Here is a 25,350-nt window from a genome sequence, read left to right as displayed (position 1 = left end):
CCACCAAGAAGCCTGGGCAAGGAAATGCCTCTTTATTGGTGCTGGAGGTGTTCCCGGGGAGTCAGATCACGGGACCTTCACTGGGACCCTTGCCCTCAGCTACTTCCTCCTGCGGGGGATACTCTGTCCCAAGGGCACCTCTTCTATCAGCTTCTGTAGAGGGAGAGAGGAGATGATGATACTGGAAGCCTGGGGCTCAGACACAGTCTGGACAGGGGACTTCTAGAGAGTGGGGTCAGAGGTGAGGCTGGGGGAGGCTTTACCTGTAACAAGCGGGCGTGGTAGGTGGCGGCATCCTCCCCAGGCAGCGGCTGGGGGCGCACATGCAGGTAGCGCTCGGCAGCCGTCTCCAGCTCCTCCACCTCATACAGGCTGGCTGGGTCCAGTGAGTGGGCATTGATGAGGCTCACAAGGTACTCTTTGTAGTGCGCCCTGGGGAGATGAGAGGGTGGAATATTTGTTCTTCTGAAGTTTGGCTGATATCAACTGAGTGTGTCCAGCACTGTGCTGGGCACTAGCATACTCAGATGAACAAGACCAACACCCCTCGCCAGTTGCTCTTGTGGGCCCTTGCCAACCTGTGCACACCACCTTTCTGTGCCCTCGCCTAGAGAGGCCCCTCCCTCCCACTTCTTGCAGGACCTACTGCTTGCAGAGACCCACTCTTCTGCCCAGGCACACCCCCAGTGCTCCTGTGCCCCTGACGCCATGCTCCACGCCCTGCCTGGCACTCACTGGCAGAGGCCGGCATAGCCAGCAGGAGTCTCCTTGCCGCAGGCTTCGTCCCGGAACCCGTTGGGAACTTCCTTCTGCTCCATCACTCGGCAGCCACCTAGGGGTAAGGGAAGGAAGGGTCCCTTTGTCCGGAGGGGGCCACTGACCACAAAGGCCCAGGAGAACTAGGATATGGATGGAGGCACGGGAGGCAGCCTCTAGGGAGGGGACTGAGGACAGGAGCCCCTGCTCTAACAGCTGTGCCAGAGATGCCACGGTGCAGACCACTTCCGACACAGAAGCAGGGACCTTGCTGTCCCTGCTTTTAGCCAAGCTGACTTCTGGCCCGTATAATCATATACTCCCTTGAGACAGCTCTTTTGGTTGTGATTTAGCTCTTGCGAGGTTAGCTTATTCTGTGAAGGTCTTACTCTACGCAGGTGGTAAGAAGTGGGGCAGATTAGAATCATATATAACATCTTTCTGTTGCCCTCATGGAACCTAAAACAGTGCAACTAGTAAGTCTTTAATTAAATAGTCATTGAGTTAACTCATGAATCACTATCCTTTGGGAATGGGAGAATAAAATTAGCATCGAGGTGCCAGGCGCTTGAATGTGGCCTTACATAAAACAGCTTGGCTGCAAGGTGGATATGGTCCCCACTTTACAGAGGAAGAAACAAGCCTGGGGAGGCTGAGTCACCAAAGAGCACAACAAGCAAGCACAGGATGGGCCTGCGTCCTGGTCCAACCCCAGACCCAAGCCTTGCCTTCATCCATCACACAGGGGGAGCCCACCCAGCCCCTCCTCTTGCCTTCTCCCAGGCCCGACACTCACCTCCAGGCACTGCCCGGGCCCCCGCTGGGGGCTCTGTGTTGAACATGACGTTATTGTCCTGAGGAGGGCAGAAGGATGGGCGTTAGCTTCCCTTGGTGCCAGCCTGCTGGATTTCTCGGCATCCAGGCCTTTCCCTTCCTGCCACCCTGTGCCCTGCCTCCTCTCCTGGGTGACTGGCAAACCAGCCAGGCTGGCCGCCCCTGACCTGAAGCAGCTTCTGGAGCCGAGGAGCCGTCCAGTCCCGCAGGTAGAAGAGGCAGTCGCGGGGGTGGTGGCCGTGCAGGGACTTCTTCACCCTGCAGTTAGGGTCTGGACATTTCTGGCGGAAACCCAGATGGGAGAGGGGAAGTTGGAGACTGTTGGGGTCCTGGCCGCTCAGGAACCCCTGCGTGAGGGGTGTAGGGGTGGGGGAGATGAGACATCGGAGGGTCTGGAGCAAGCAGAAGGGGGGAGGACAGAGAGGTGCTCTACCCCCACTGTTCCCCTCTTCCCCTGGGCTGCTCCTCAACGGCCTCCACCCCTCCCTCCCGATGGCAGCCCCACCCCACTAGCCCTTCCATCCCGTTCTCTGCGCTCACATTCTTGGCGTAAAAGGCATTGTAGCAGCCACTGCAGAACTGGTGGCGGCACTGGGTGCAGTGAAAGTGCATGCAGCCTCCTCGGGCCAGTGCGTACGAGAACTTGCACTTGGGGCAGTCTGCAAGGGACAGCAGGTCAGGGTTCGGGCTGCCACTGTTCCTCAGGCCCTCAGGAAGAGAGCTGCTGGCAATGAGAGATTACTGGGCAAACAGGCAACCTTACCTATGCCATTTTCCTGAAGGTACATCGCCAAGCCCTGGGCCTGGTACTCCGGGTCATTGGTGCGTTTCCAGTTCTGGAAATCTTCACAGCTCCGACCTCGGTGCTGCTCCTCCCACTGCCAGAAGGAAATGAGCTTCCCATGAAAGCTCTATCCTAGGCCCTTCTTGCTGGCCCCTCCACTCAGATCCAGCGGTCCCTGGCTTAGTGTTTGGCACTGCCATCCACCATTTGCTCAAATCCCAAACCGAGGGGCCAGCCTTGGTTCTCTCATCTCTTCACACCCGAAACATTCACCAGCAAGTCTTGTTTCCACCACCCAAGCCTAGCTCAACCCTGTCCTTTTCTTCATCCCTACTCTGACCACCTTTACTCTGGGCCAGGTCAGGTCTCGTCTCGATTCCTAGTCTCTATGCCTCCACTCCTGCTCCCCTATGGTTCAGCCTCCACCCTGCAGCCAGTGTGCCTTTGAACATGTAACCAACTGCACTGGGAGTGTTCTAGCTTGGAGGTTTGGTGGTAAGGTCGCAGGTGTTCATTTTATTATGGTGTTTTATATGACAGATGCAGGGACTTCCCTGGTGGCAGAGTAGTTAAGAATCCGCCTGCCAATGCAGGGGACATGGGTTCAAGCCCTGGTCCAGGAAGACCCCCCTTGCCGCAGAGCAACTAAGCCCGTGTGCCACAACTACTGAGCCTGCGCTCTAGAGCCCGCGAGCCACAACTACTGAGCCCATATGCCACAACTACTGAAGCCCACGCGCCTAGAGCCCATGCTCCGCAACAAGAGAAGCCACCACGATGAGAAGTCCGCACGCGGCAACGAAGAGTAGCCCCTGCTCACCTCAACTAGAGAAAGCCCGCACGCAGCAACAAAGACCCAACACAGCCAACAATAAGTAAATAAATTAATTAAAATAAGTCAAAAAAAAAGACAGATGCAACTTTTTGGTATCAAATATTAAACTTTCTAAAGGTAAATGAGAGAGCATCACCCCTTGCTCAGTCTTAGAATGAAAGGCCGATCCCTTGCTGGATTGGCCTCACGGCCTCTCCTGACCTGGCAGCTAGCTCCTCTCTGACCGCCAGCCGCTCTCACCCTTGCTCTTGAGGCTCCAGCCACACAACACTTTTTCTGACTTTGGCCTTTCCATGTGTTGTTCTTTCTCTTCCAAACACTCTTTGCATAGTTGGCTTCTTCTTAACTTTCATGCCTGAGCTTAAATCCAGCCGTTTTAGAGAAGACTTGTCTAACCTCTCGATCCTGTGTACTAGGTAGGTCCATCCTGTTATTCCTAACCTCAGATTCCTATTTGTTTTCTTCGTAGAACTCACAGCGATGTATAATTCTGCTCTCTCTTCTTCCCTCACCCCTCCTCCCTCCCTCCCTGGCTAGCCTGTAACTCTTTGAGCCCAGAGCTCATGTCTGTTCTGTTCTCCAGCACACCCCGCGTCTAACAGTACCTGCGGTGGCTCAGCAGGTATTTCCAAAAGGGTGGATGTACCTCACCTGGCGCTTACAGCGCACGCAGAAGGTCTGGTGACACTGCGGACATGTTGCCTCCAGCTGCTCACGCTCGTATATGAAGCCAAAGGAGCACTGTGGGTGCAAGAGCATAAAGCTGTCGGAGGCCTGACCAGGCACCACTCCCCACCCCTCCCTCCGGTCAGCAGCTCTGGGCAGGCCTCTGACCTGGGCACACCACAAGAACTTGGGATCTCGCATGAGCACGCCCTCAGTCAGCTTCTTGTGGAACAGCGCATAGGCATCTGGCTCTAGGCTCTCTCGAAGCTGGGAACAGGATGTGGAAGTGGCGCGTGGGCAAGACTCCTGTTCAAAGCCCAGGGCACCCTGAGTCCTAGGGATTTCAGTACCTGGATATCGAGGGTGGAAAAGTAGCTGAGCAGCTGTGCATCATCGGTGAGGTCGGGGCGGCCACAGGCAGGGCACACCATGTCTGTGATGTGTTTCTCCTTCAAGGCAATGGTGAAGTGCTGGCGGAAGCAGTCGGGACAGATAGTGCACTCACAGGAGGTCAGAGCCTGCATCTGGTGGAGGGGAAGGGAAGGGAGGAAAGGGGGTAAGAAGCTACAGTTGCCAGCCGAGGGGGGGGCAGTAGCCAGGTGTCTGCTATGAAACCAGGGTCTAATTAACAACTGGGCGGGCAACCTAAATGTCTGAAGACCTTCAGATGGAAAAAAACAGACAATGGTGAGACCTAAGGTAAACGGAAGAATGCCCTCTAAAGGCATCCACATTCAATTAAAAGCAAGCACACAATAACTGAATCACTTTGCAGTACACCTGAAACTAACACAGCATTGTAGATCAACTATACTCCAGTAGAAAATAAAAATTTTTTTAAAGTTAATTCAAAAGGGAAAAGAAAGCCGGGGGTGGGGTGGGGGGTGGTGGTGGTGGTGGATTCCCTGGTGGTCCAGTGGGTAGGACTCTGCACTTTCACTGACGAGGGCCCGGGTTCAATCCCTTGTTGGGGAACTAAGATCCTGAAAGCTGTGTGGCGTGGCCAAAAAAACAGCAAACACAAACAACATCCTTGAAATGACAAAACTATAGCAATGGAGAACAGACTAGTGGCTGCCATATGACAGGAGGAGAGAAAGAAGGTTACAACTATAAAGCGGTAGCACAAGGGGGTTGCATTGTGGTATCTTGATTGTGGTGGTGGTTACATGAATCTACATGTGGGATCAAATGGCATACAACTACACACATACACACTGAGGCACAAAATGAACAAAGCCTGCGGTCTAGCTGACATTGTACCAATATCTATTTCTTGGTCTTGATATTGCACTATGATTATACAAGATGTCACCATTGGGAGGGGGTGGATAAAGAGCACACAGGACTCTGTACTATTTTCATAACTGCCTGTGACTCTACAATTATTTTAAAATAAAGAGTAAAAACAAAAAGCATACAGAGCCAGCCTAACTAAACTGGGCTGTATTTTGCCAAAGAACTGCCATTTCTGACCTAGAGTAAGTCAGAAGGGGCTCAGGAGATAAGAGGGGCCTATTCCTACCAAGTGGGTATTTGATGATCACATTAAATAATGGTAATTTTTTTGGTGTGACAGTGGTATTTGTGGTTATATTTTCAAAGAGTTTTATCTTTTAGAGATACATATTGAAATATTACAGATAAACTATCTGACATCTGAGATTTGTTTCAAAATAATCCTGTGTAGGGGCTTCCCTGGTGGCGCAGTGGTTGAGAGTCCGCCTGCCGATGCAGGGGACACGGGTTCGTGCCCCGGTCCAGGAGGATCCCACATGCCGCGGAGCGGCTGGGCCCGTGAGCCATGGCCGCTGGGCCGGCGCGCCCGGAGCCTGTGCTCCGCACGGGAGAGGCCACAACAGTGAGAGGCCCGCGTATCACAAAAAATAAAAATAAAACAAGAATCCTATGTATGTGTAGATGAAGTAAAGATTGGTCATCCATTAATAATGGCTGAAGCCTGATGATGAATACATGGTGGGGGGAGGGAGAGTGGAATCCATTACACAGTTTTCTCTACTATTGCATGTTCGAAATTTCCCATAATAGAACATTTAAAAAAAAGAGAGGGAGGTGGCCTATTCCTGCCCTCCCCTTCCCAGAAGCCTTCAGGGGCACACGGGCAACTGCAGAGCAAAAGACAAGATCAGAGACAGGGGCTGGGGTAGAGTGGGGATCCAAAGGGAACAGAGCAATTCTAAGGCCAGGGGCAGTGGGGAGGGACTTACCCGGTTGCGGGGCAGGGCCCAGCTGCACACGGCACACTCCTGGGCAAGCAAGCGGCGCAGGAAGGCCCGGTCCTGGCTCTGCCTCACAGCTTCTACCACATCCCCCAACTCATAGTTCCTGGGTGTTTCCTGCAGTAGCGCCAGCGCCAGCTCTGCCCGGCCCCAGCTGGGGAGTGCGTGGACTGCCAAAAGCCGTCTGACCAGGCTCTGCAAGGCAATTCAGGTGGAGAGGGAAGAAGTGGCTGTCAGACCGCAGAGAGCCTACCCCTCAGCCTGCCCTCAGCCCTACTAAGTGGGCTCTTCACCTCCTTCCAGCACCTGCTTATCTGGCCCATCCCAGGAAGGGGTGGGCTCAGGACCACTGTCCCAGAGGCGCTGATGGAAGGGCTCTAGGCGCTGGCGCTGTAGCTCAGTCAGGGCTCGTGCCACGTCACCTCCATGTTGGAACAAGGCATGAAGAGACCCCTCCTCAGGCTCAAAGCCCAGGGACCGGAGCTCCTGCACCTGTGAGTTGGGAGGGGTGAGAAGGAGTGAAGAAGAATGTGAGAGGCTCTGAGATCCACAGCCCTCAATCCTGCACCCCCTCCAGCACAGCTGCTGCTACCTTCCTCCGCCGGGCCCGCACACACTCTTTCACAGCTTCATCCAGGTTGCCGTGACGATCCAGCCAGGCATTCCGGGCCTCCTGACAGGAAAAGGCACCCAGCCTCGGGTCCTGCTGTGCAGCCAGCTCAGCCACCATCTCCAGCACGTAGGGCAGCTCTGAGCGCAGCCACTGCAGGGGCACCTCGGTGCCCGAGTACTGCAGAGCTGAGAAGACCTCCTCTGGACAGGCGCCTCCGGCTTCCCCTTCCTAAGGCACAGTCCCGCCCAGACAGGGCGCCCATCAGGAAGGGCACACCCCACCCACCCTTAGCCCGAACCAAAATGCCGACAGTGCCTGAGCTGTCATGGATCACGGATCACGTGAGCAGGACACAGCATGATACCTGCCGTGGGGGAAGGGTTCAATAAGAGGCAGCTGCTGCTAACAATGACAGGTTTTGAGAACTTGCATCAATCAACTGCAGCCTCTCTCTTCCCCCACAAGCTTATCCCAGGCCCAAATCCTCACCCGGATCTTGAGCACTAGCTGGAGACCTTCCTCCCGCATCTTGTCTTGGCGCTGCTTCTCAAGGTCCCCACAGGAACTGGCCAGGGGGGCACTGAGGCGTCGTGGAGGCCCTGGTGCAGGGAGTTGCTCTTCCAAAGAGCCGGCAAGGGGCCGAGAGGTATGCTGTACTGGGATGGGGCTGCTGGTCCGGTTGCACATGGCACACACCCAGCCAGGGCCCGAGTTGCAGAAGGTACAGTGAATGCAGTACCACACTGGAGTCTGGGCAGAGGAGAGCAAAGTATCCTCCTGCTGGGAAGGCAGAAAGAATTATCCCATTGAAGGTTGGCTGAGGCTCAAGATGGAAATATAGGAAGCTGGGGGGAAGATACCGGGGAACTGAAGGAAAATAGGGGATGAAGAAGTAGAGAATGGCCTGTAGTAACAGGTGCAAATAAAGAGCTGAGAAGGCCAGGAACAGGTTACCTGAAGGGGCTGCAGGCAAACGCCGGCATCCTGAGAATCCACTACCAAGCTGGGAGGCTGAGCCAGCCGAGGTCGCTCACATATGGCACACAGCACAGCCACAGCCTTATTCTCAAAGGTGCAGCTCTGGCAGGCCCAGTGACCCCGTGCAAGCTCGGGTTCTACGCCCCCAGCTCCTTGGGGACCCTCAATCCCCAGCCCCAACCCTTTACAGCCGCGGGGCCGATCACAGGCCACACAGAGTACTGTCCAAGGTTCATTCAGCATGGCGCAGGCAGAACAGTGCCAGGGAAGACGGGCAGTTGCAGGATCAGGGGAAGAAAGAGAGCTGTCTCCCAGGGCCGGCAGGGAGGTTGACTGAGGCCGTGGTGGAGCTGAAGCAGGTAAGCTGTAATGGAAAAGCAGACACGGCCTGCTGAGGGGGTGCCTGGGACCCTTACCCATGGGCATCCCTCATTCCCTGCAGGACAACACATGGCTCTGGCCTTTGCACATGTCTGGAACACTGCCATACCCATAGCCTCTTCAACATTTAAATGACAGCCTAAAGTCCATATCTGGCTGGTAAATATCCCTAACATAGGGCCTGACCCCTATTAAGTGCTTAAAATACTACCAACTGATTGAGCTGATCCTTCTGACTAAGCTGTATCCTCCTGCTACCTATCTGCACACCCAAATAATCTATTTTGCTATGACTGCTACTTGCTTGACATGTATGTCTATGATCTCCTGGAGGGCAGTAACTGGCTGCTTGCTCTCTATGAGACAGTCTTTAGCACAGAATCCAGCACACAGTAGATACTCAAATAATTTTAAGTTCTCTCAATTTCGCTCCCACTCAGGAGAAAAGGCCTCTCACCTGGGGGTCAGGTGGGTGGCCTGGGGGGCCACAGGCAGGGTCTGGCGGAGGTGATGTGCACGGTCTGGGTGTCCATGGAAGAGGCGATCACAAGTTGGGCACAAGGCCTGTTTACAAGCTAAGCAGTGCAATGTGCCTGGGGCAGAACCACAGAGGAAGCAGGGACCAGGAATGGAGGCTGGAGAACAGAAAAAATTGAACATCTTTCTAAAAAAGACCAGGTTACATTTGAATCTGCTGTGGAGGGGACAAATCACAGACAACTTTTCAGCATATCTTTTCAACCCAAGGAAACAATTTTAATCTATATAAAAGGAAGGTAACCAAGAAGACAGGAAATTTCCATCAGTATGATCTACTAGCACTCCCACCCCCCAACACAGGACAATAATACCTGGGGCAGAGGGTGTGGTGAGGGGGCCAGGAGCAATCTCTCTCAGTAAGGGGGCAAACTCTGAGAGCTGCAGTATCTGAGGAAAAAGGACAGGGAATGAGCAAGGGCTTGGGGACAGAGACCCACAACAGGTTCCCTTTGTTCGCCAGGCCCCAGAGCCCCATTCCTGCCTTCCTTACATCATCTTCAACCTTGTCTTTCAGCAGCTGCTCCAGTGCTTGTGGTTCTGGATGAGTATTCTGCAAACAAGGTAAGAGGAGTTCCCACCTAGAGCCCTGGAACAAGGCCCTCCCTCAAAGCCCTGGTCCCCCAACGTTCACAGGGTGAAAAGTACAGAGAGATCCTAAGTTACTGTGGGGACTATGCCTATGGTTCAGCAGCATGGGAGTCCCCACACTGGCTTTGTTGTTAGGCTGGGACTAGAGATACCTCACCTGTAGCAGCAGGCTGAGCTCTGTCCGAAGCAGCAGTACTTCCAGTGTGACTGTAGCAACTTGTTGCTCATCCGGCTCCTTCTGGCCCTCAGGGAAGCTCAACCCATCTGGCTGCTCCTCTGTGTAGCCATACAATCGCAGAACATCCCGGCCCCCCTGCCACACATTCAAACCAGTCACCGCCCAGCAGGTCCCCTTCGCAATAGGGCTGGACCTCAACCCATTCAGCACAGCCTCAGGCCCTTTCTAGTCAACCCCCAGCCCAGGCTAAGTTCCCTTCTCCCATTAGGGGCCCAAGGGCTTCACCTGAACAGCATCCACCGTACTGCGAAAGACAGGGTTATTAAACTTGACCCCGCGCCAGTACCGGGGCCGCTGAGGGCTGAGGAGGTTGCGGCCATATTTCTCCAGGATGTTCAGGGCCGTGGAGAGGGTGTTGAGGTAGTTTCGGGGCTGCGAGCAGTCAGAGAGCAGAGAGCTGTGAGCCCCGGCCCGGCCTCAGGTCCTCTGTCCTCCTCCCAACCCGGGCCGGGCCTCACCTCCCCATGAGCGTTGCAGCGGACCAGGCGTGCAGCATCCAGCTGCAGGTAGCGGGCTGCTGGCGGCAGAGAGGTGACCAGTAGCGGCCGGAGCTGCTCCAGCGAAAGCGCCTGCCCGGAATCCTTCCTCAGGGCGCTCGCCAGCTCCTCGCGGGCCGCCAGGAAGGCCCGCTCCTCCTCCTCCCCCGGCATCCTGAGACAGGAGTCAGCCCCAGCCCGCTGTCCGACGGGACCCGGCGCAGGCTGTGCGCGGTCCGAGCGCCGCCAGTAGCGCCTGGGGTCTGGCTTCACGGCCCGACCCGGTCGGTTCGGACGCCCCGGGTCACTCACGGCACGGTCACTCTTCGGCCCCGGGCCCAACGCCAGGGTTAGCGGGAACAGGAAGTACTAGGAAAGAGGGCGGGACTGCAACCCAGATTCAGGGGAAGGGGCGGGGTCTAAACTTGAGGAAGGGCGGAGGCAAAGAAATCGGGGGGCGTGACCCAGGGTCCCAGCCAATGATAATGATAAATAATCCATGGCTCCTCCCCCAGAGCGCCTAGGCAGCAAACCCTGTTCTGGCGTTCTTCCCCTCCTTGGTCCAGGCTGGTCCCACCCCTCTCCGGATAGACCCTGGTACGGGGTTACTTTACTCCCCTCAAAGCCCTCCTCTCTATCCGGGACCCCACAGGGGAAATCCCACTCAGCTGGGGACTCAACTCTGGCCGGCCTGAGCCCCACTCAAGCCCCTTCTCCAGTCAGTCTTGAAGACAGGGCGCCCTCCGGGAGGAAGCCCCCGCGCCTTCTCCCTTCCTATCCTCTGTCCCTTCTCCCTCCTACTACTTCTCCCGCCCACTCTGATCCCTCTCTGGCCCTTCCCCGCAGTCAAGCCTTCCTGTGGGAGCCCCACCACTTAACACCCCCCTTCCCACTCTCCCACCCTTCTCACCCCAACCCTGACTGTCCTTGGACGGTTCTTTCCCCCTCTCTCTAAGCCCCTCCCCTTCTCCGAGGGACAGCCCCTGTTCAATCTCCGCCGGTCCCACTTGTCCTAGCCCCTCCCCCGGACAGCCCCTGGGTTTGTGACCGAGTCAGCACCGCCTTTTCTAGTCTCACAGGCCGAGAATGGCAGAGGGGCTCCTTACGGTTTGCGGCCTTCCAGGGGGAGGGGGAAAAGAAGGAAGGGGGTGGGGCTGAGGGGGGCGGGCCTGGACGTGGGGAGTGAAAGCGAAAGCCCAGGCGGCGAGCAGGGAGACCGGAGACCTAGCAGCAACTGGAGCAACATGGCCAAGCCTTGTGGGGTGCGCCTGAGCGGGGAAGCCCGCAAACAGGTAACGGGGGACCGGGAGGCAAGGAAGGCGCCGAGGAGCCCTCCTAAATGGAGGCCAAACTGGGTGCTCCGAGGGACCAAGGCCGTGCCAGAGAAATCTCCCAACCTCTCTAAGTGCTTTCACTTCTGCCCGGGGATTACCAGATTCTTGCCCTCCGGACAATCTCTGCACTGAGCATGGGCTTCCAGGGAAGTCTGGCTTGTGGTGGGGAAGGACTGAGCCAAGTTGGAGGGCATCCTGTTGGGGGTGGGATCTTACTCTGGACAACGGAGACCCTTAACCAACATCCGGGTACCGCTCTCTGTGCAGGTGGATGTCTTCAGGCAAAATCTTTTCCAGGAGGTAAGTCTTCTGGATTCAAGCGATTTGACCCAGAATCTTAGGCCAATACTTGAGGGTTGCAACTTCTCAGACTGATCCCCAAACCCACCCTCCATCCGCGCCTTACTTAACTTATTAAGCCTCCATCTAAGATAAGCTCTTAATTATTGATCTCTGCTTTTACCTGTACCCCTCTTAATACCTTCTGCACTTCCACCACTTCCTGTCCCCTCTTTTGGTGTGGAGGGAAAAGCCATGGCCCCAAAGCAGGAATACCACAGTTCTAACCTTGGTTCTGCTGCATCCCAGCTTGGGGAATTCCCTTCAATTTTCAGGGCTTCAGTTCCCTCATTTATAAGTACTGGCGTCAATGATTTCCAAGGGCCCTTCCAGTCCCACTTCTCAGACATCTCACTGAACGTCTTCTGTGATTCTGACCCTTGCAATGTAACCCACAGGCTGAGGAATTCCTCTACAGATTCTTACCTCAGAAGATCATATACCTGAATCAGCTCTTGCAAGTGAGTAGTGTGGCCCCCTCCTGCCCCATCCCATGGCCTCTCTCCTCTCCATCCACCCTCTCTAGCTAACAACTGGGCTCCGAATGCAGGGAACAGTCGCAAATGGTGGACTGGGAACATTAGGATAGTGTGAGGCCTGAGCCTAGGTTGGGAGGCAGAGGTTGGGTGGGATGTGTGGAGGAAAGGCTCTGACTCAGGATGAGGGGAAGAGGCTGGGCAGCCCCTGACAGTGAGCTCTGTGCAGGAGGACTCCCTCAACGTGACTGACATGACTTCTCTCCGGGCCTCGCTGGACATCCCCATCCCAGACCCTCCACCCAAGGATGATGAGGTGAGGCACTCATGGTGTAGGGCTTGGGCTATAAACCCAGTGTAAGTGGCTCTCCAACCTCCATGACTTTTCTAAAGCTACTTTCCCCCTTTTTTCCTTAGATGGAAACGGATAAGCAAGAGAAGAAAGAAGGTGAGAGAGGAAGGGGTGGCTAGGAAAAGGGAAATGGCACACTGACTACTGGATGAGAAAGGGTCTAAGTCCCCTCTTTCTCACAGTCCCTAAGTGCGGCTTTCTCCCTGGGAATGAGAAGGTCCTGGCCTTGCTTGCCCTGGTTAAGCCAGAAGTCTGGACTCTCAAAGAAAAATGCATTCTGGTAAGCCTGGGAACTGGGGGACAGAGAAAACGAGCAAGGCCAGGCCCTGGTCTCCTTCAGAGATTCAATTCCTTCATTTAGGAAGCTATTCCCCAAATAGGAAGCTTCCTTCTGTGCCTTGGGTTTAGATACCTTTTGTTCTCTATCACAATGATATCCCCAAATTAGACTGTGCTACATCCACCTCTATAACCTGAGAACCTACTGCTGTACCAGGTACAGAGTACAGATGCTATGATACAGTGAGTTGGTTTAAGAACTCGGGCCCTAGAGGGAGACTGCCTTGGTTCAAATCCTGACTCTATCACTTACCTAACTGGTTACTTTAAGTAAGTAACTTAGACATCCTGTGACTCAGTTTTTTCATCTGTTAAGTGGGTACAGTAAGAATATATACTTTGAAACAAGCAAAAAAAAAAAAAAGAATATATACCTTGAAAGGTTGTGGTGAAGATTAAATGAGATATATAATACATAGCACAGTGCCTGCCATATAATAAGTACTCAGTTAAATGTACCTATTATTAGGAAGTAGCAGTAATCAGAATAGAGGGTTTGTTGAATGATTCCTACATGATATCTCTTAATGTAGGTGATCACATGGATCCAGCACCTCATCCCCAAAATTGAGGATGGAAATGACTTTGGGGTGGCAATCCAGGTGAGAAAGGGTGTGTGAGGATGCTGACAGCAGGGAGAGACTTGGGGAGTAAGGGATAGGAGCTAGACAAGAACTGGGAGGAGGAGGGAGACGATGAGTGAAGGAGGGAGGAGATGAAGGGTTGTCTTTGCTTTCCACTCTTTTGTCTCCACAGGAAAAGGTGCTGGAGAGGGTAAATGCAGTCAAGACCAAAGTGGAAGCCTTCCAGACAACCATTTCCAAGTAAGGACAGCTGGAAGGCCAGCACCGGGGTCTGCAGGGACATTTCTTTGGGACTCCCAAAGCTGGGCATGCCTATCGGATGAAGCGGTGCTTTGGGAAGGGTCTGAGGGAGTACCTCTCTCTGAACATCCATTCCTGTGGTTACTCCTCTTGCTTCTGGCAGGTACTTCTCAGAACGTGGGGATGCTGTGGCCAAGGCTTCTAAGGAGACCCACGTAGTAAGTGGACAGTCCACCAGCCTTTTAGCTGAGGCTGCTGGGGATGGGGGGTGATGAGAAAGTGGGGGATAGAGGTCCTCTATGTCTCATTCGTGACCTTCCCAATGTGGAGAATATTAAGCCCAGGAAAACTGATTTAGGCTTCAAAAACCTTGACCCCTTTCTCTGTTTGATCCTCTGGGATCCCATTTCTTGGCTGAGAAGGGGCTCATTCCTCAAGTTACCTATTCCCTGTATGAGGAAACCAGACTAATGTCCCAACCTTCCATGGGGCTGACTCAGCTTTGCCTTCCACATCCCAGATGGATTACCGGGCCCTGGTGCACGAGCGAGACGAGGCAGCCTATGGAGAGCTCAGGGCCATGGTGCTGGACCTCAGGGCCTTCTATGTGAGTGTGGAGTAAGCCCCTAAGGGAGGTGGATGAGGGGTGCAGGGGAAAGGCCAAGAACCTGACTGTTGCCCTCTGGCCTTCTTCCAGGCTGAGCTTTACCATATTATAAGCAGCAACCTGGAGAAAATTATCAACCCAAAGGGTGAAGAGAAGCCATCTATGTACTGAGCCCAGGGTTAGAAGGGAAATAAATGACCTATACTTTGTGTGGATAACCTCTGGTGTGTGTCATTCATTCAAAGACATTTACTGAGTGTCACCTATATCCAGACACTAAATGTGAATGAATGTGGTGATGAGAAAGGGAGGGGTGCCAGGAAGATGAAGATGAATTAAAGGTCCATCCTGTTCTTAGGAAGTCATCCTAAAGAACAGGGTGGGAACTGTTACATGCCATGACAGCCATGAAAATAACCTGTATTGGGGAATTTCACAAGATTATTTCCATCTGGAGGTGTCATGAGTGCTTCCTGGAAAAGATGGCATCTGGGCAGAGCCCTTATAGGAATAATCAGGCTTTGGACAGACTGGGGGAAAGCTCTGAGGCTGAGGTCAGGGAATGAAGAAAGGCACAACCCTTTCTTCAGCTCAGAGCACACCTGGAGGGAGAATGAGATTTCACTGGGAAAATTACGGGTAAATGGTTGGACTCCTTCTCAAGGGCTGGGAGGGTCAAAAACGCTTCCAAGGCATTAAGGCGAAGGAAATTATACTACAGGACATTATGGGAAGGATGGTTCAATAAAATTCTTTTTGACCTTTACCCTCCTCCTTCAGCCAATGCCGTCTTTATTTCTGCAGTCATTACATTGAGGAAAGCAAGGGCCAGATAACCTGCAGTTGCGAAAGTGACACGGCTTATTAGTAAGTGACAAAGCCGCTCTAGAGTACCGATCCACTCATTCCATAGTTGGAGCCAAGCTGTCTGCTACGTACCGATATTCGAAGCTCCGCGTTTCGGGGAGACACCAGATGAGGGGCGCGGGCACCACCCCGGTGGCTCAGCGGGGCCTGTAGGGGCGGGAGGCAGAGGTAACAGACGCAGCCATCTTGCAATCAAGAGCCGAAGTGGGGTAGCCTAGCCAGTCAGCGTGCGGGTAGCTCTCTACAGTCAAAGGCGGGACAATGTTGGATGCTGATTTGGCAAAACGAGACTCTCTAAGCCTATCAAAGAGCACCACGTGGGCGGGACTCCAGAAGGCTGTCCGACTTGGAGCCCTGGTTATGTGTCCCCGAGGCAGGCGCAGCTCTGCTGCTGCCGCTTGGGGGCGGGGGAGGCGGAGCTCTGTGCTGCAACATGCAATCCCGGCCGCCTGCATTCCGGGCCGGGTGGGGGCCGGGGGCTGGGCGCCGGGCTGTGGTCTGCCGGAGTCGGCGGGCTGCCTTCGAGTCAAGTCAGCGTCACCGTCGAACCTAAGTGAGGGGGCACGGGGAAGGGCCCAGGAGGGCTTGGGGGCGCTGGAGGGGGCTTCGCGGACGCGAGCTGGGGCCCCGCTCGCCATGGGGGAGGTGGAGATCTCGGCCCGGGCCTACGTGAAGATGTGCCTGCACGCCGCCCGTTACCCGCACGCCGCTGTCAACGGGCTATTGCTGGCGCCAGCGCCGCGGTCGAGAGAATGCCTGTGCCTCACCGACTGTGTGCCCCTGTTCCACAGCCACCTGGCCCTGTCTGTCATGCTGGAGGTCGCCCTCAACCAGGTGCCGCCGCTGGACGCCCACCGACCACCGCGAAACCCCCCCAACACCCCTAGCCCAAGGCCAACCCTGGCCTCTTGGCAGTAGTGCGCACCCATAGGGCGGGCGGCACGATTTAGTTACTGATGGCGCTTTCCCATGGCAGGTGGATGTGTGGGGCGCGCAGGCCGGGCTGGTAGTGGCAGGGTACTACCATGCCAATGCAGCTTTGGACGACCAGAGGTGAGTGGGGAAGCCAGAGGCAGAGGGCTAAGGATTATGGGGTGGGGGATGTCAAGAGAGCCCCTCTTGGTCATTCCTTCCATCTTTCCTTCATCCAAGGCTTAGCCACTGTAGAGCTAAGGTACCTAGTAGGCTGGGTAGGCGGTGAGAAAATATAAAGAAATGTTATTTTCCTGGAGGAGCTGTGGTGGGGTGGGAAGGACAATAACAGGCTGACACCTGCTGTAACTGAGATGCCCCCCAAGTGCTGAAAACACAAAGGAAGCCCAACCAGCAGCTTCTAAAAAAAGGAAGTTTCTTTTTATATATACAGTTCACCGTTTAACAACACCGGTTTCAACTACCTGGGGCCACAAATAGGCGAACTTTTTTCACTGAATAGGTACTCCGGTACTACAGAATCCGAGGTTGGTTGAATCCCGATGCAGAATCCAGAATAGGGAGGGCGCACTGTAAAGTTACCTGCAGATTTTCAACTGCGGGAGGCTCTGTGGCCCCTAGACCCCTCATTGTTCAAGGGTCAACTGTATACAGAAAAAGTTATCTACTTATACAGTAGTCACGTATTCGGAGCAAATTATACTGTTTTGTAATTTGCTTTTCTCTCCTTAATAAATATCTGACATCTTTCCATCCCTACACTAATATCTACCTTACCCTATCAGCTATACAGTATGAACATGGATGTACCATAATTTATTTAGTGCCTTACATTAAACATTGAGGTTGTTTCCAATTTTTTTTTTTATTACAGACACTGTCCTATTATTACAGTAAATTCTTCGTTAGTGGGGTTTCTGGGTTAACATACAATATAAATCTGGACGGTTATGCCAAAGTACTCTCCAAAAAAACCATCTTAGATTTCCACTCTCACCAGCAGTGTCTGAGCACCTGTTTCCCACAGCGCTCAAGCATAAGTCTTGCACGAAGCAGTCAGGCAGGCCTGATGCCCCCAGGCCAACTACAGTGAAAGGCCGTCACTGCCTCCACGTCTATGGGCCCTGGGAGGCCCAGCTCAGATGGACGGGGTCTGCCCACAGGAGGCTCTTCACAACTCTGATCTTCCTTCTACACAGCCCTGGGCCCTTGGCCTTGAAAATCGCTGGGCAGATTGCAGAATTCTTCCCTGATGCAGTACTTATTATGGTGAGGCTTGGGTTTCAGAGTGGGGAGTTGGAAAGAAAGTAGGAAGGGGGAATCCTCGAAACCCTCACCTGCCCGTCCTTGTCCACACAGTTGGATAATCAGAAATTGGTGCCACAGCCTCACGTGCCCCCAGTTATTGTCCTGGAGAGCCGTGGTCTCTGCTGGGTCCCCAAGGACAAGAACTTGTGAGTGCCCCACTCCCTCCACCTCTTGGAAGCCCACAGCTCCTGAGCCTCCTCTGTTTTTGGTTCTGCCCTAAGCGTCCTTCTCTAGAAACTAACTTCTGCCAAGTGTCTGGCCCCTCTGCCTGCTGAGTTTGACCTCCATGGGGGTTGTTATTTCAGAGTGATGTGGAGGGACTGGGAACAGTCACGGCAGACGGTGGGAGCACTACTAGCGGGCCGGGCCCACCAGCACCTTGTGGACTTTGACTGCCACCTTGACGACATCCGGGAGGATTGGACCAACCAGCAGCTCAATGCCCAAATCACCCAGTGGGTTGGTCCCACAAATGGAAATACCTGAGCCAGGGCCAGAGGGGAGGCTCCGGATCCAATAAAGAGACTTGGGCTGTTGGGCGATGGTATGACTAGATTTATTGTGCCTGGGAGGCAAGGTGAGGGAGAAACCTCAACAGACAGAAGGTGGGGAAAGTCTGGAGTCTCCTGTGAAAGTCAGGAAGGTCTCTGCTGGACCAATCACAGAATGAGAGGAGGCTCTCAATAGATCATTCCCTTTGTTTCTCCCCTGGGCTTCTTGAGCTTCTCGAAGTTCTTCAGGATGATGTCATATAACACAGCCTATGGGGCCAGGGAGGAGTGGGGGTCAGCCGCAGGTGTCCAGTGGCTCTGTGCCCCATTTCTTGCCTTGTGGAGAGGTTGAGCTTTGATACCCTTCACCCCCAGCCCGCAGGGTCAGGGAGTGGGTGGCCTGGGAAAGCTGCCTCTGCCCACCCCTGCCCTCGCCTCCTCACATAAGCGTTGCGGATCTCCATGACCATCAGCCGGATATCCCAGTACTCTGCCTCATCCAGTTCGTGCACCAGCTGCCGATAATCACCCTGTGGGAGACTCGGGTCAGGCCTGACTTCAAAGGTGTCCCTCCTCCCATGCACCCTGACCTGGGCCTCACCTACCACGTGGGGCTGCTTAGCCGCTTTGGTCACAGCATCACCTCGCTCAGAGAAATACCTGTGGGAAGTAGAAGGGTGTGGAGTAGGGGGAGGAGGGAGCACAAGCCTCAGTCCCAGCCAAAGGCAGAGCAGTGGGCAATCACTAACTTGGAGATTTGAGTGTGGAAGCCTTCCAGCTTGGTGTGAAGGGTGGTCATCAGCTCAAACACCTTCTCCTGGGGAAAGAAAGCGAGGAGGAAAGTGTAAAAGCAGCATGGACGGGAGAAATAAGGAGGGCAGAGGAGTGGGGCAGTGTCCTCACCTGGACAGCCACTCCAAAATTGTTCCCATCCTCAATCCGAGGTATCTGCAGTTGCAACCAGGTGGTGACCTGGGAGGAGGGAACGGCATTGAAACCCCATCAGCCCCCAACCCAATTCCCAGGTTCCTGTCCTCCTTTGTTTCCCTGCTCACGGTGGGTGGAAGTATGCCACGTCTGTCCTGAACCCCAAAACCTGGAATTCTGGCTTCACTTGCTGTGCCCTCTCCTGCTAAGACCTGGCAGGTGCCATGCCCAACTGGCAGGGACGAAGGAGGACAAAGGGTGGGGGTGGAAGTGGGAGGGCTCACCAGGTTGAGCTTCTCAATGACATCCTTGATCTCAGGCTTCAGGCGCTGCAGAAGGACCACGATCTTCTCATTGCAGTTCACTGGGCCACAAGGAGGACCTAGGAGGTGGGCACTGGGTCAGTCACATGACTGGGACTGTGCCGGGCAGGGAAGAGGCATCCTTAGGGAGGAGCTCCTGGGAGGTGAGACACAAGTCCCTTTCACCATAGTGATACCTTTGTCTTCATCTTCTCCTTTCTTCTTTTCATCCTTGTCTTCCTTCTGTAGGGAGAAGGGGTCTCTTAGGCAGGCCTAAGGCTGATTTTCCCCGTATTGGGTCCCTCCTCCCAGCTCCTGCCAACTTGCCTCCTGTTGTTTCTTCCGCTCCTCCTTCTCTTTCTCCTTGACTGGATCAGGCACTGGGATGTCCAGCGGGGCCTTCAGATTGCTCAGGTTGGCTTCATTGAGAGCTGGCTCCTGGTGCAGGGGGGTAGAAGGGCTGGAGGCAGGGGCGGGCTCTCACCTCCTCACTCTCATGGCCCAGCAGGCTCTCCCTTTGGCCCCTACTCTCTTACTCCCTGCCCAGCCCCAGTACCTTTAAAAATGCATCCAACTCAGAAATCTTCTTGGGGAAATAGCTCCCGAGCAGGTTCTCTGTCTGTGTGTATGGTAAGGGTAGGGGAGGATGGCGGTCAGAATCAAATGCCCCTCCTAGGCAGTGAAGCAGGGCTGCCACTGCCCAGCAAGGAAGGGCTGAGCAGTGGGATTGGGTAGGGAGGGGTGGGGTGATGACGGGTCAGGTCTTACCTTAGTACATAGGTCTTCACGGAACACATCCACCTGTGGGACACAGGCAGCCCTTCAGACAACTGGCTTTATAGCCAGTCTATTCAAGGACTCAAGGACCCTTAGGGTTGTGTAGGGTCTGACTTGGGGAAGGGTGGAGTGGACCCAGGTGAGGCGGGATTTGGGAAATGAGAACATTCCTGGAGCTGAAGGGCGAAGGGTTCAAGCGGAAACATCCCTAGTGTCTCCTGGGCTGTGGGAGGAGGGATGTAAGAGAGCCGCTGCGACTGGGGAAGGGGCGGAGTGCCCTGTGGAGTGGGCTCCGGGCCCTCCTGTGGTGGCAGGGCAGGGTCCGCTCCCAGTCTGTGTGTGGGCCTGGGCCCGGGGCCAGCGTACTTCCTCTCCACGCCAGCTCTCCGCTTCACCTCACCCCGCTGAACCTCGGCCGCCTCGCCTCTCTCTCTCCCGGCAGGCAGACCTGGCCGGGCTCCCCTGGCTCAGGTGCTCCGGGCACGGAGGCTCACGAGGGTTCGGATGACTGACCCCGACTCGAGTCGGGGGGCTGGGTGGGAGCGGGTCGCGGACGCCCTCAGTCTCTCGGGGCCACGCCTCCCTGACGGGCCCTTCCTCGAACCCGCAGCGCTCACCTTGGCTTGGGCTTCGGGCAGGACCCTGAGCGTGGCCATGGCCGGGGCGGCGGCCTAGGGCCGCACGCGGAGCGAGGAGTGGGCACGGGGAAGGGAAAGCGAAAGCAGCACTCGCTCCCCGCACTGCCCTCCTGGGTAGTGGGAGTGGAGGCACTGGAGGAGGCGGGGACAGACCAGAGAAAGGCTAGGAGCTGAGGGGCTCAGGGAGGCGGCCCAGCCGCGGCTCCCCCTAGAGCCCGAGAGGCGCGTTTCCAGCGCCCCGCCTCCCCGCTTCCCCGCCTCCCCACCGCTGCCAGTCTTTCGACTCCCCGCCTACCAACTCCGCCCAACCCACCTCCTCCCTCCCGGCCCTGCCTTCTACGCCCCCGCCTCCCCGGCCCCAAGGCCAGTGCCCACCTCTGAACTCCCCGCCTCCCATCTCCCTGCCTCCTGACAGCCCTCTGGCTCTCTTCTTTCCCTGCTCGTCCTGGGACAGTGATTAGCCTTATCTGGCTCTCTTCTTTCTTTTCTCGGTGCTGGAGCAAGACCTGGCCTCCCTTCCTTTGCCCTGCCAGCGTGGACCCCTGGCTCCGCGGGCATCATCTGGCTCAGTGACATTCAGACTCTGGCATCGCCCCATCACAGGGTCATAAGAGAGGGTCAGCTCTCTTATGACCCTTGTGGGCTCCATTCCTCTGTAACCCACTCTCCGCACAGCAGCAGGATTCCACCTTGCTCTTGCTTAAAACTTTCTCAGCTTCCTGTTGACCTTAGGATGAAATCCAAAGGACTTTCCTGGCCCAAAAGGCCTGTCTGGCACCTGTTCCCCTTCAACTTCACTTTCCACTGCTTTCTCCCTCTTTCATTTCAGTTATAAATACCTGGACTTTCCAGCTGTTTCTCAAACCTGTTTGCAACAAGTTCATTCCTGCCTCAGGGCCTTTGTCCTTGCTAATCCCTTTGCCTGACATTCCCCTTCCCCTGCCTCAGGATGTCATTCCGTTCTCAGCTTAAATGTCACTTCTTCAGAGAGAACTCTATCTTCCTTATAAAGGAACTCCCTCCAAGTCTATTAGAAAGCAGCCTGTTTTAGTACCTTCATAGCACTATCTTTCTGATATTAGCCAGTTTATTTTGGGGGGATAGTGTGGTTCAGACCAGGGGCTGGCAAACCTTTTCCATAAAAGGCCAGATAGTAAATATTTTAGACTTTGTAGTGCCAGTAGGAACTACTCAACTCTGCCATTGTAGCAGGTAAACAGTTAAATGGATTAGCGTGGCTAGTTCCCATAAAACTTTATTTATGGACACTGGCATTTGAATGTCATGTAATGTTCACCTGTCAAGAAATATTCTTATTTGATTTTTTTTCAACCATTAAAATTGTAAAACCATTTCTTAGCTCTCAGGCCATTCAAACACTGGCCACAGGAGGGCTGTTGTTTGCTGATCCCCGACTTAGAACACAGACAACAGACCCATAATGCCTGGGTTAATCATTCTGGCTCCGATATTTACTAGCTGTGAAAAAGTTACTTAAACTCTGTGCCTCCATTTTCACAAGTGTACAATTGGAACGCTACCAGCCCTAGCTCATAGTGTTGTGAGGGCTAAATACGCGCGAATTTATAGACATTTAGAATGGTGCCCAACACACAGTAAGCACAAGTGTTTGCTATTATTATTTATGAGTTTATCATCAGGCAGTAACCCATGGGCCCCCAAACAGCAGAAACCTTGTCTTTCTTATTCACATGGCAAGGAACTATGCTTGGCTTAATGAACATCTTTTAAGTAAATGAGCACATATAGACCCCCTATGGGAAGACAGGGTAGGAAGCGACTGTGAGTAGGGTGCCCGGATAGGCAGGCTCCTGAGGATGGCAGAGGGGGATTCAGTGCTGGAGGCAGGGAAAACAAATCAACCAGGCTGGAGATGGAGCATCTGCTCAGTGGGAATGCCACCCATACCTAAGGGCACTGCTACCCGACCTGGCAGTGCCAGTCCTTGACATCAGAGCCCCAAAGAGCTTGATGTCTGCAGGGACTAGGAGACTGAAAGAACAGGAGGGATAGCGATCAAGCACAGGGGCATTCAAGGTCAGCGACAGCAAGGTCTTGCTGAGGAAACCTGGCGACCATCACACTCTCTTCTTACCCTTCCCACCCTTTGCAGGTCCCGCCAGCCCAATGATGAGCAGAGCCAGAGCCAGGCCTAAAGTGCCTTTATTTCTTTCAGTTATGCTTGTGGCTGGAGTGGGGGTGAGGGAAGAGCCCATGGCCCGGGATCCCCGGAGACCAGGGCTGATGATACCAGCTGCCGTAGGTGAGGTACCAGGCAAAGGTCCCCACCGCGGCGCCCACCACCTTGTGAGTATATTGGTGGAAATAGATGACGGTGCAGAGCAGCAAGAAGTTCCAGAGGCCCAGCAGCAGCACGTTGAGCAGGAAGACAAGCCGCAGGGGTGCGCCGGCGGGCAGCCCGTGGGCCAGGTACTTGGCGAACACTGCTGCTTCCTCGGCCATGAGCAGGCAGCAGAAGGTGAGCAGGAAGGTGTGGGAGGAGACGGTGTAGCCCCGCCACTGGTGGCCGGCCGCCAGGCAGCTGCGGCGGTCCGGCAGCTCGCGGAGCAGCAGGCCCTGGGGCAGAGGCTCGAAGCAGGAGCCCGTCAGGTCCTCGATGAGCAGGAAGGCCCGGCCGGCACCCCGCCACACAGCTGCCCCAACCACCAAGCGGCTCAGGTGCCGGGCAGTCACTGCCACGCGCCGTGTAGCCAGGAACACCACCAGCAACACGAAGCCCCCCAGGAAGGTGCACGTCCAGCCCCATGCTGAATTCACAAACTTTCTGTGGCAGAGAAGAGGGAGGGCTGCTGAGACCCCCTCAGCCCCATCTCCCCACCCTGCTCTACGTTCCCATCACGTCCCTGCCTCCAGTCGCATCTGTCGTTCCCGGTTCTCTGTTTCCTGGGCCCTCTCCCCCTTCTCCCCCCATGCACTTGAACTTGGCCATCTCCTTAGCGGCCCATTCAGCCTTCTAGGGCCCATGTTTCCTCTTCGGCGCTGCTCCTGTTACCCCCATGACTCTGTTCCCCTCCCCCTCTGACCTTCTCCTCAACCTCCTAGCCTATTTTTAGTGTCCTGGACTGGCAAGAGCACAGAAACCTGGAGGAGGAAGCTGGGATCCCAGAGCCCAGGGAGCCAGCGCCCACGGCCTCGAGTGGACTCACATGTTGAAGAAGTTGCCATGGCTGGCAAAGATGGTCCGAGGGTTGACATGGAACTGCAGAAGGGGCCCGAAGATGACCACTGCTGCCAACCAGGCATGGTAGAGGCGCCGTAAGCAGGGGCTGCCCAGGAGGCGGGCAGCCTGTTCGCTTCCAAAGTATAGCAAAGCAGAGGCCACCCAGAGCAGCACCCTGACCAAGCAGCCCAGCAGTGCCCAGATCTGGGCCCCGGCCCCCCGCCCTGCCCCCACCGCCGGCCCCCGCTCCATGTTCCCTCCCCTCCCCACTAACAGCTTGCTCTGCTGGGCAGCTGAGGAGGGGCTGATGGGGCTCCCCCTGGACAAGGACAGACAGTGACAGGTGTGGCAGACACAGGGCAGAGCCCTGTTGGCAGCTGGCAGGCGGGGGAGAGGGGCGGGGGGCAGTAAGAGGCTGGGGCGGAGGGCTGCCACGTCAGCAGTGTTCTTGCCTTGGGTGTGTGTCCTGACAGCAGCCTGTGTCCTCCCCTGTTAGTCCTGTGCCTCCTTGACCCTCTAGGCTGGAACCATGTCCTAGTTCATGTTTCAGGGCCACGACCGAAACATGGGATGTTTTTGGCCACAGCCTGTTTGGGTCTGCCTGTCTCTGTTTGGTCAGCCAAAGTCACCCCCACCCCGCCCACATCGGACTCTCAGAGCCCCGAAGATCAGGTTCACTCCCAGGTGATAGTGGGTGGTGGAGACCCTAGAAGGAAGATCCCCAGCCTGGAGTCCATCAAATCCTAAGGTTGTGTCCCCCAACCAATTACCCTGGGACTTGGCCTCCCAGCCTTACCACTGAGGCTGGACCCGTAGGGCGGTGAGCAACCTACCGAAGGGAAGTCCCTGATATTCAGTAACTGTTTTGAGATCCCTTTTTGTCTTCCTTCCTCATTCCTCAAAACTGGTGGTGGGATCTCAGAGCACAGTGGAGGCCCGTGAAGTAGTGAAAGGAATGAGCAAGAAAGGGCACCTGGGCTCTGGCCCAGCTCTGTGACTCTGAGAGAATCAACTAACCATCCTTGGTCCTCAGCGCCATCATCAGCAAGCTGGCCGAGATGGATTAACCCATCAGGATCCTTGCAGGTCCTACAGCCCACACCTCGGCAGAGTCTGCGCTCAGGGATCCTGTACCTGAAGACCTACAGGAGCACTCACACGTTTTTAAGCTGACACAAAATTTTACATTGTAATTTTAAATAGTTGCAAAGGACATAATTTCCAGTGTATCGTATATGTTGACATTTCAAAAATAAAGCTATCTTTATCACTCTTTTAAATATATCCAATGGAATCTAAACACTACAGTGATTGTATACCTCACGGTTTTTCATTTAAAAACATGTGACAAGATCTTAAGAGTCAGGAATAACACTTCCATTCTTTCCCCACAGAAATTATCCTAATGTTTTTATGCCTGAAAGTCTTTCATTGATCACACTTCTCTGCCAAAAGGAGTAGATAATTTGAAACAATTTTTACACATTTCCTGTGATCACAAGGTTAAACTTTTTTTTCTGTATTGAATTTCCTATTTTTTACTAGTACAAATTTCAAAATTGTTAGTAGTACAAAATGTATTATTTGTACAACAAACATTCCACAGTTTGATAATTAATAATAAACTAAAATTGTATTGGAAATGCATTTTTTTTCAAATGGAACTTATAAAGGTTTCTTTTTTAAAAATTTTATTTATTTTTGG

The 25,350-nt window shown here is 54.5% G+C and overlaps 5 protein-coding genes across 7 annotated transcripts; 2 read left to right on the top strand and 3 right to left on the bottom strand.

Moving 5' to 3' along the window:
• Nucleotides 1–11: 11 nt before the first annotated feature.
• On the bottom strand, nt 12–11,037 carry RNF31 (ring finger protein 31). 2 transcript variants are annotated; one of them, XM_029237525.1, is made up of 21 exons: nt 9,912–10,429; nt 9,679–9,825; nt 9,373–9,528; nt 9,118–9,177; nt 8,939–9,014; nt 8,545–8,722; nt 7,683–8,070; nt 7,218–7,508; nt 6,708–6,956; nt 6,422–6,607; nt 6,104–6,310; nt 4,226–4,399; nt 4,044–4,142; nt 3,861–3,950; nt 2,354–2,468; nt 2,131–2,249; nt 1,758–1,871; nt 1,553–1,610; nt 736–832; nt 264–432; nt 12–153 (listed from the first exon to the last, which is right to left on the bottom strand). In XM_029237525.1, exons 1-21 carry the CDS (start codon nt 10,101–10,103, stop codon nt 100–102), a joined length of 3,219 nt encoding a protein of 1,072 aa, XP_029093358.1. In that variant the 5' UTR covers nt 10,104–10,429; the 3' UTR covers nt 12–99. The 2 variants fall into 2 exon arrangements, 1 of the variants encoding a protein (XP_029093358.1); XR_003795852.1 differs by lacking the exons at nt 12–153; nt 264–432; nt 736–832 and having other exon boundaries at nt 1,566–1,610; nt 3,856–3,950; nt 9,912–11,037.
• A 59-nt stretch (nt 11,038–11,096) lies between these two features.
• PSME2 (proteasome activator subunit 2) lies at nt 11,097–14,416 on the top strand. The gene is made up of 11 exons (XM_029236187.1): nt 11,097–11,221; nt 11,531–11,563; nt 12,001–12,063; nt 12,308–12,394; nt 12,496–12,526; nt 12,613–12,710; nt 13,303–13,371; nt 13,526–13,593; nt 13,757–13,811; nt 14,114–14,200; nt 14,291–14,416. Exons 1-11 carry the CDS (start codon nt 11,174–11,176, stop codon nt 14,369–14,371), a joined length of 720 nt encoding a protein of 239 aa, XP_029092020.1. The 5' UTR covers nt 11,097–11,173; the 3' UTR covers nt 14,372–14,416.
• Nucleotides 14,417–15,512: 1,096 nt separating this feature from the next.
• Nucleotides 15,513–17,849, top strand: EMC9 (ER membrane protein complex subunit 9). Of its 2 annotated transcripts, XM_029239418.1 has the most exons (6): nt 15,557–15,620; nt 15,859–15,901; nt 16,044–16,120; nt 17,028–17,269; nt 17,360–17,454; nt 17,614–17,849. In XM_029239418.1, the coding sequence occupies exons 3-6, from the start codon at nt 16,093–16,095 to the stop codon at nt 17,792–17,794; spliced, it is 546 nt and encodes a 181-aa protein (XP_029095251.1). In that variant the 5' UTR covers nt 15,557–15,620; nt 15,859–15,901; nt 16,044–16,092; the 3' UTR covers nt 17,795–17,849. The 2 variants fall into 2 exon arrangements, with proteins under 2 accessions (XP_029095250.1, XP_029095251.1); XM_029239417.1 differs by having other exon boundaries at nt 15,513–15,901; nt 17,200–17,269; nt 17,614–17,848.
• Nucleotides 17,843–20,684, bottom strand: PSME1 (proteasome activator subunit 1). Its single transcript, XM_029239416.1, has 11 exons — nt 20,423–20,684; nt 19,797–19,829; nt 19,585–19,647; nt 19,356–19,466; nt 19,226–19,271; nt 19,011–19,108; nt 18,703–18,771; nt 18,549–18,616; nt 18,405–18,459; nt 18,243–18,329; nt 17,843–18,069 (listed from the first exon to the last, which is right to left on the bottom strand). The coding sequence occupies exons 1-11, from the start codon at nt 20,459–20,461 to the stop codon at nt 17,989–17,991; spliced, it is 750 nt and encodes a 249-aa protein (XP_029095249.1). The 5' UTR covers nt 20,462–20,684; the 3' UTR covers nt 17,843–17,988.
• Nucleotides 20,685–22,609: 1,925 nt separating this feature from the next.
• On the bottom strand, nt 22,610–24,415 carry FITM1 (fat storage inducing transmembrane protein 1). Its single transcript, XM_029239345.1, has 2 exons — nt 23,632–24,415; nt 22,610–23,249 (listed from the first exon to the last, which is right to left on the bottom strand). The coding sequence occupies exons 1-2, from the start codon at nt 23,895–23,897 to the stop codon at nt 22,637–22,639; spliced, it is 879 nt and encodes a 292-aa protein (XP_029095178.1). The 5' UTR covers nt 23,898–24,415; the 3' UTR covers nt 22,610–22,636.
• Nucleotides 24,416–25,350: the final 935 nt, after the last annotated feature.

This window comes from Monodon monoceros, unplaced genomic scaffold, assembly GCF_005190385.1.
Source record: "Monodon monoceros isolate NGI ecotype Baffin Bay Population unplaced genomic scaffold, NGI_Narwhal_1 Super_Scaffold_21, whole genome shotgun sequence".
Lineage (NCBI taxonomy): Eukaryota > Metazoa > Chordata > Mammalia > Artiodactyla > Monodontidae > Monodon > Monodon monoceros.
The sequence above is the reverse complement of the archived record's forward strand: the minus strand, read 5'-3'. Positions and strand labels throughout refer to the sequence as shown.